The 8,974-nt window shown below is 47.4% G+C and overlaps 1 protein-coding gene across 5 annotated transcripts in view; it reads left to right on the top strand.

Annotated features, from left to right (window-relative positions):
* sbf1 (SET binding factor 1) overlaps positions 1-3,725 on the top strand; it is a 54,158-nt gene extending 50,433 nt beyond the window's left edge. For all 5 annotated transcript variants that reach the window (XM_026148105.2, XM_026148106.2, XM_026148108.2 and 2 more), the window contains 5 exons: positions 1-184; positions 570-775; positions 920-1,007; positions 1,085-1,216; positions 1,593-3,725. The exon at positions 1-184 is cut by the window's left edge and continues 161 nt beyond it. In XM_026148105.2, the coding sequence (XP_026003890.2) occupies positions 1-184; positions 570-775; positions 920-1,007; positions 1,085-1,216; positions 1,593-1,691 (709 nt within the window). In that variant the 3' untranslated portion in view covers positions 1,692-3,725. The remainder of the gene's footprint in view (positions 185-569; positions 776-919; positions 1,008-1,084; positions 1,217-1,592) is intronic.
* Positions 3,726-8,974: the final 5,249 nt, after the last annotated feature.

An 8,974-nucleotide genomic window follows, 5' to 3' on the forward strand; every position in this document is an offset into this window, starting at 1 on the left:
TCAACGCCACATTGTGTGGCCGTGTTACGACAACCTGACCAAGGTGGTGCCCGACGCCATCACCAAGCTGCTGCAGGACCTGCAGAGCCTGGAGGCCGAGCTCGGCCAGGCGACAGACAAGTGGAAGGACACGTGGGATAAAATCAAGACCACGCAGAGGACGGAGACCAAGCTGGAGAGCAAGGTGGGCCAACAAGCACACGAGCCGGTGTCGACCCTGCAGGGTGCTAACACTCACTGCTCTCACAAACCTGCAGGGTGCTAACACTCACTGCAGCTTTAACCCTGCTGTATGTGGTTGAGCCAGGCTTTCATCCTACACACAGACACACACACGCACAGACACACACACACAGATACACACACAGACACACGCACAGACACACACGCACAGACACACACACACACACACGCACAGACACACGCACAGACACACACACACAGACGCACACGCACACAGACGCACACACACACAGACACACGCGCACACAGACACACACACAGACATAGACACACACACAGACACAGGTAGCTCAGTGTGTGTGCACTGATGTTTTCTGCCTCTGCAGCCTTCCTTCTCCAGCTCCCTGCTGATGTCATCCAACCTGAGCCATCAGCGGCGTTCTCAGGGCGTTTACCTGCAGGAGAGCGGTGTAGGATCCTCCATCAACCTGGCTCTGGACTGCGAAGCCAGCGCCACGTCTACGCCCGTCCCCGGTCGGCCGAGCACCAGCACCCTCTACAGCCAGTTCCAGAGCAGCGAGAGCGAGAACAGGTCTGTACCTGCCAGCAGGGCGTCGTACTGAACAGCGACTCCTCCCAGCTCTGCTGCCGTGTCACAGGCGTGTAGATAAACTGTGCAGCGTAGTGGTGGCAGAGAACAGCTCAAGCATGTCTCTACTTGTGTTTTGGCCTCCAGGAGTTTTGAAGGCATTCTCTTCAAGAGAGGGGCGTTGTTGAAACCATGGAAACCGCGGTGGTTTGTGCTGGATAAGACCAAACACCAGGTAAGACGGAGCAGAGGAGGCTTTGTCTCCAGGAGACCGTTGCTGGTTTAATGGCGCCTCTCTCCCTCCCTCTGCAGCTCAGATACTACGAGAGCAGGCAGGACAAGGAGTGCAAAGGAGTGATCGATCTGGCTGAGGTGGAGTCTGTCACCGCGGGAACGCCCACCATGGGAGCGCCAAAAAACATTGACGAGAAAGCCTTCTTTGATGTGAGTGAGCTCCCTCGCCGCGTTGCTCCAGGATCGTTTCTGACAGGAAGTGAGCCTGGATTGGCTGAAGCTCCCCCGTAGCGTTCATGGGGAGGCAGAGACCACACCCTCCCTAAGCGCTGGTGCACGCACAGTAGTTTAAACAGACACACACTCCTCCCAGGAGGCTTTCAAGGCTAAAGAGTCAGAGACGATTCTCTTCTTGGCCTTAGTTTCAGCATTACATGAAACTGTAGGTTATAGCAGCGAGCTGAGCGCCGACTGCAGAGAGCCCCTCCCCCTGCTCCTGCAGCCTTTCTGAGTCCGTGCACGAACGAGACCCCGCTGTTATCAGTCTATGTTTAACGATCCTGATTCGTCTCTCTGCTTCTTTCAGCTCAAGACGACCAAACGAGTGTACAACTTCTGTGCCCAGGACAGCCTGAACGCACAGCTGTGGATGGACAGTGTTCAGAGCTGCCTGTCAGACGCGTAGAGGCGAGCGGCGAAGGGAGGAGCCTGTGACCACCGTGCTCTGTTCTGTGTTGAACTAATGACTTTGCGTCACAACGTTTCCATGTTTTTGTTATGAAAAGAAAAAACCACAAAGTCGCTGTCGTAGCTGCAGCATGAAGATCCTTCCAGCCCTGTAAACCGCCCTCCTCCCCTCCTACTAACCTCACTGCCCGGCCGCACACTCGGGGGAGGAATGACGGAGGAGCTGCAGTCGGCCCGGCCTCGTTCAGACTTCGAGGGTCCGACGGCTCGTCGGTCGGCAGACGTTCTTCCTCTTTGCCTTCCACTGCCCGACGCAGCGCTCACGGCGCGTTCAAAGGAAGTTCAAGAGGAAGCGGCTGCAACGAGGGGGCTCGTCAGCGGTTCATGAAGGATTTCCTTTCAGTTTTTTTTGTTTTTGCTTTTTAAAAATCTCAAATTTGTTCCAGGAGGAGGTCAGCGCTCCTCCACGTGTGGCAACGACACACTGCGAACGCCGTGAACCGCTCGCAGAGATCAAAGAGCCCAGCAGGTGTTGAGAGTGTCGGTGGACTCGTCGCCGACAGTGTTTACAGAGGACCCTCACTACGCTGTGCGCTAACATTCACACTCTGAAGGACAGGCACTGCTGTATGAAACGGGGAGGAGACCCCGGTGTGTAGAGGCACACCGAGTGTGGGAGAGGAAAACTCCGTATTTCTTTAACCGCTCAAATGGTCTCGTTTCGCCATGAGTCGCTTTGTTCTCTGATTCCCATCCTAGTTTACGTATCGAGCTTCCTCCGCTACGACTGAGCGAAGCAGGTAAATGCAGACGCGGTGACATCGCCGCCTGCAGGTGCAGGCTTTGAAATGACTCGTGTGGCGTACGCCAGGACCGATTCAACTGAACATTGTTAAAAGACCACAACTTTTTCTCCATGTTGTTGTTGGCAGAAGTTCCAAATTTAAAACGTCAGCAGACACGAGACCGTAAGAGCTGTAAGTGAAATACTGTCGTTTCCTCCGACGACGGCGGGGTGGTGAAGGTCACACAGGCGTGTGTGAGCGCTGCTCGCGAGTTTCCACGCTGTTGTGTTTAGACGTGAACGATGCAGCACGAGCGGCGTGGCCCTGGGAGTGCGGGCGGAGGTTTCAAACATCTGTGTCTGCCCTCCACGAGCACCCGAACCCTGCTCTGTAAATTATGTCCTCCTGCTGTCTTTGAACACAGGCTTTTGTGCTGATAACTCTTTTGTACATACTACTCCAGATTTGTATGTAATGTTTATGCTAGTAATTTATTTAACTTGTCTCCTCAGTAAAGTTCCTCAAGCACCACTTTATTTTGAAATTAGGAATTCAACGTGCCATTTGTTTCTGTATTAATGTGACTAATGCTTCTTGCAAATGTACACCCTTAGTGTCTTTTTTCTTTGTGTAAACACAGTTGTCCTTAAACATGAACCATTAACAGTAGAGTGGAAGGGGAAGCCTCTTCACCGCGCTGCTCGCCCACAGCGACGGGACGATGTGGACTAACAAAGGTCAGAGGTCAGGTGTTCCTGGTGCATCGTTGTGAGATTGACGATAACAAACACGTAGAAATATTCATACTGATTGACGCTGATCCTGTGAATAAATTATTCTAATAAAATCCTTTTTTTTTTTTTTTCGTATCCAGTCTGTTTGGTTGCCGTCTTCTTGCTTAATATTCTGATGCTCAGTTCATTTCAGTAGGATTTGCTGGTATTAGCGGTGCGAGCATGATGAAACCTATAAACGTCTGCAGGCTCCTCACGGTCAAAGGTCAAACAACCTGATGGTTTGGGTGAGGAACAGAACGCTCGCTGCGTCCTCGGGTCAGCCCCGGCTCACCTTTTTCACTCTCGTTTACTCATCTCTCAACGGCTGCATCGCCCCAACAATATGACATAATCACTTTTATTTATTTGTTGTTTTTTATTAAATTAGAAACGACCTTCTGAGCCGGGTTATGTTGTCAATCATGTCGATATCGAGTTTTTAGAATCCAAATAAAAAACTGTGGGTTTAAAGGTTCACGTGTCCGTGTCTGTCTGCAAACTGCTGCACCACAGTCAACAGCTGCTCTGCAGCGCTCAACCTGCATCACCTGCATCACCTGTTTTCCTATAAGAAGAGCAAACCAAATACCTGCTGTTACCCTTGTGTTGTCCTTGGGACATTTTTGTCCTCTAAAGAAATCTTCTGCTATCAAAAATGTGTTTTTATTAATCAAATGGTCTGAAAACAAGTTGTTCAGTACTATGCTGTGCATGATTGGAATAAGTTTGAAGTAATTTGATGTATTTATGGGGTTTTATTGGACTTTATAACGTCTGTTGTCCTCGGGGACAAAAACGTCCACAAAGTGTTGCAAAGGGCCACATTTTCACACACTGCTGTCAAACATCTCAGATCACTGATGTGTGGGGTCAAGCAACGGTCATAACCACCACAACAGGCAGCACAAAGAGGAGGCAGGCGCTCCACATTCAACGGTATTTACACAGCGCCGAATCTCAACAGTCGCATCAAGGTGCTTCGTATTGTAAGGTCGACCCTACGTACACAGAAAGCAGCTCACAGGCCTCCACTGCTCTGGAGGCTTGTGAGCTAATTTTTTTACCATGTTGTGCAAAGCAATGACCAGTAGGACAAAGCACATATTGTCCTCTAGTATAATGAGGAGGGAGAATCAATGTTCAGGAAGATCCAGGGTTAGAAGATATAGAAAATATTGTCAATATTTAGAGCACATGCTACCCTTTCTCTGAAAAAGCACATCAGCCACCTGCAGAAGTGGAAGAAGGCTATGAAGTGAAGAAAAGTGATGAAGAATCTGAACTATGTTCAAGTAGGTTCTCAGGCATCCAGGACATGGTAGTCTGAGGAGCTTGGAGAGAAAGTGACTGGGCTTCTTGAAGTTTCTTGAATTTTCAGAATGTGAAACTGAAATAGAAGATGTGTCAGAGGACTACACATCATCCATTTCAATTATGATGAAGACAAAGAATCAAGCAGGAAAGAGGAATCAGCTGAGACAGAGGAATATTTGCAGTAACGTGAGGAAACACTGATCTGGTCTTCTAACCTTCCCAGTGACAGACGATGCCTGACTCTCTCATGTGCCTCAGAGAAAGATGATCTACCACAGTCCAAGCACATGTGCCAGGTCCCATACTCCTTCAGTGGCTTTTCTACTCGAGTACTGAAAGCATTATACACAGTGTATTCTGCTTGTATTCTGCTTTTTAACGTTCACATGCCAATGGATGCATCAGAGACCAAGTTGGGGTTCAGTAACTTGCCCAAGGACACCTTGGTAAGAACTCCAGACTAGAGCACACAGAGATTGAACCAACAACCATCCAATTAGCAGATGACCTGCTCTACAGCCAACTCAATGATGAACAAGGAGGGACAACAAGAGAGGAAGAAAAATGGACCGAATGCAGCTGTAGGCATATGTGGGTGTGTTGATTCTTACTGCCGTGCATCCAGTAGAGTCGCTATGGCCAGTTTATGACATCCTGAGTCTGGTAGAGAAGTTTTCATGCTGACACAAGATTAATCATAGAAGCACAAAAAGGACATAATTTCTTGATAAAGACACAATAGATGATCGTCGTTCATGACACAAACGTGCTCCCATTTGAGGTGTATGATGTGTGTTGGTGTTGACTTGACTTGAAACACAAGTGGGTGTTCCTCCTGCTGTGATGTAAGATCCTGGTACTGATGTGACTGTATGAGCACCAAGTCCCCTTCAGAGGACTCTGTCCCCTCCAACAGAACATCCAAGTAAACCAGGGAACTTTGAGACAAAAACATGGGCAGCATGTGATGCAGGTCCAGCTGTACATGGAACATGCTCGTGTGCGATGGCAAACCGTCTGTCCTGCAGTCAGGACACGAGTTGTCCCTAACATTGCAGGTTTCCAAAAGAAAACAATCACCTGTAACAGCTTGTTTACTGTATATGCCCCTTGGCCTGCAACTGCAGAAAGAATGCTGTCCATGATGGGACCAGTGCAGAGGAATAAACCTGAGCTTCCTCCTGCACTTGGGTCAAATATGGACACGCCTTTGTCCTCATGAAAGTTTGCCTTCACTCAGACTCATGCCCTCCTACCATGCCAAAATATAGAAAACTGTCAGGCAATGAGTTGGAATAAAGTTGAATAAAACCTTGAAACACAGAGATGGATGATATTTTATACTTGTTGCTTCAAAGCAAACGGGGTCATTTTTGAGCCCTGAGGACCACAGGTGTGATTATGTGCTGCCATTTAAAATTTATAGATGGTTCAAAAAAAGAATTCTCACTAAAGTTCAACATACAGCACTCTGTATGTTGAACTTTAGTGAGAATTTAAAAAAAAAATTTTTTTTTTAAATATTTAATTTAATTAAATATTTAATTTTCTTGTTTTATTTTCGCTAAAAAACAGGGTGTATTTTTTGTAAACAAGGTCTGGTGGCCCTAAAATGTAAAATGTTGGGTAAATTATGTGTTAATGTGTTGGTCTTAAGTAAAACTAAGGTGTAACACTGAATTGATTGACAATTTATACTTTTTACTTTAAAAAAACAGTCAAATGAAGTGGGGACATTTTTGACCCCTGAGGACCACCAGTGTGATTATTTGCTGCCATTAAAAATTTTCAAACGCTTGAAAAAAAAATTCTCACTAAAGTTCAACATACAGCACTCTCTAGTTATTCAGATAGTCAAAATTATCTAAACAATTAAATATTTAATTTTCTCAATTTGTTTTCGCTAAAAAACAGGGTTTATTTTTTGTAAAGAAGGTCTGGTGGCCCTAAAATGTAAAATGTTGGGTAAATTTTGTTTTAATGTGTTGGTCTTAAGTAAAACTAAGGTGTAACACTGAATTGATTGACAATTTATACTTTTTACTTTAAAAAACAGTCAAATGAAGTGGGGACATTTTTGACCCCTGAGGACCACCAGTGTGATTATTTGCTGCCATTAAAAAAATTTAAATGGTTCAAAAAAAAAATTCTCACTAAAGTTCAACATACAGCACTCTCTAGTTATTCAGATAGTCAAAATTATCTAAACAATTAAATATTTAATTTTCTCAATTTGTTTTCGCTAAAAAAACAGGGTTTATTTTTTGTAAAGAAGGTCTGGTGGCCTAAAATGTAAAATGTTGAGTAAATTTTGTGTTAATGTGTTGGTCTTAAGTAAAACTAAGGTGTAACACTGAATTGATTGACAATTTATACTTTTTACTTGAAAAAACAGTCAAATGAAGTGGGGACATTTTTGACCCCTGATGGCTCACATTGTATGCAAATCGGGAGGACATTATGAGGGTTAAGAAGGGAGACCGGAGGGTGTGTTCCAACTACAGGGGGATCACACTCCTCAGCCTCCCTGGGAAAGTCTATGCCAGGGTGCTGGAAAGGAGAGTTCGTCCGTTAGTCGAACCTCGGATACAGGAGGAACAATGCGGTTTTCGTCCTGGTCGCGGAACACTGGACCAGCTCTTTATCCTCTCCAGGATACTTGAGGGTGCATGGGAGTTTGCCCAACCAGTCTACATGTGTTTTGTGGACTTGGAGAAGGCATTCGACCGTGTCCCTCGGGGTGTCCTGTGGGAGGTGTTGCGGGAATATGGGGTGTCTGGCCCATTGCTACGGGCCATTCGATCCCTATACAACCGTTGCAAGAGCTTGGTTCGCATTGCCGGCAATAAGTCGGACTCGTTCCCGGTGGGTGATGGGCTCCGCCAGGGCTGCCCTTTGCCTCCGGTTCTGTTCATAATTTTTATGGACAGGATTTCTAGGCGCAGCCAAGTGGCGGAGGGCTTTCGCTTTGGTGGCCTCAGAATCTCATCTCTGATTTTTGCAGATGATGTGGTTCTGTTGGCTTCATCGGGTGAGGGCCTCCAGCTCGCACTGGAACGGTTCGCAGCCGAGTGTGAAGCAGCGGGAATGAGGATCAGCACCTCCAAATCTGAGGCCATGGTTCTCAGCCGGAAAAGGGTGGAGTGCCCACTCCGGGTCGGGGATGAGTTCCTGCCACAAGTGGAGGAGTTCAAGTATCTCGGGGTCTTGTTCGCAAGTGATGGGAGAAGGGAGCCGGAGATCAACAGACGATCTACATCCCTGCCCTCACCTATGGCCACGAGCTGTGGGTAGTGACCGAAAGAACGAGATTGTGGATACAAGCGGCGGAAATTAACTTCCTCCAAAGGGTGGCTGGCCTCTCCCTTAGAGATAGGGTGAGAAGTTCGAAAGGAGCCTCACCCAGGAGGCGCCCCCTGGGTGAGGGGGGTCTGGGCTTCTCTGCTTGGGCTGCTGAAGCTGAAGAAGATGGACGGATGGAGAGTTCCTGACATTTTGAAAGCACAGCCGGGCTTTCTAAGCATTAGCTGGTTGGACTAAACCTGCAGCCCTCAGAGACGCCCTCTCTGCTCACCAACAAAACTATTCTGCCCCGAACAACACAGATGAACGTTGCCTACTCCAAACAGAGATGACGAAAAAAAAAGATAAAATGCATTGTTTGGAAAATCATTTTCATGCAGAGTAACCTCAGTGCTGCTGTTGATTTCTAACATCACAGCTGCACATTAGAACCCTCAGAGTGGATCTGTCCCAGTGGGGCAACACTGCACTTTACATGCTGAAAAGAATGAATGAAAATCTTAAACCAACACACCTCTCATGACCAGGTTATTTAGGAAGGAAAAGACCAACAAAACCAAGCAGAGGGGGAGGAGCAAAGTGTGCACGCCACATGTGCAGCAGTGGTGTTTGCACAGACATGTCGGAGGGAAAACTGAAACCGAACGTGTTCAGGCCCTGAGTGGCTGCGGACTCCGAAGCAATTTTGGCCACATTGATGAGCTGATCACATGATTTCTGAACATCCCCTCATTGGAGGGAGTTTGTGCTCCCCCCATAAAGTCACGCTGGTGTTTCTACACCACTCTGCATTAGTTATTATTCATCTCTGGCTCTCTCCCACAGCGTGTCTTTTGTCCCGCGTCCTTCCCTTCAAACCCAACCGGTCGCAGCAGATGGCCCCGCCCCTCCCTGAGCCTGGTTCTGCCGGAGGTTACTTCCTGGTAAAAGAGTTTTTCCGTCCCACTGTCGCTTGCTCATAGAGGTTGGTCTTTTTGTGGGGTCTTAACCCTGCACTATAAAACATCATGAGGTGTCGTGTGGAACTGCGTGTGGACGAGGTCTCTGAAAACAAAACGTACTGCACCAGTGCAAAGATGACACCAGACCAGCAAAGCAGAGCC

Source organism: Astatotilapia calliptera, chromosome 17 (genome assembly GCF_964374335.1).
Source record: "Astatotilapia calliptera chromosome 17, fAstCal68.1, whole genome shotgun sequence".
Classification (NCBI taxonomy): domain Eukaryota; kingdom Metazoa; phylum Chordata; class Actinopteri; order Cichliformes; family Cichlidae; genus Astatotilapia; species Astatotilapia calliptera.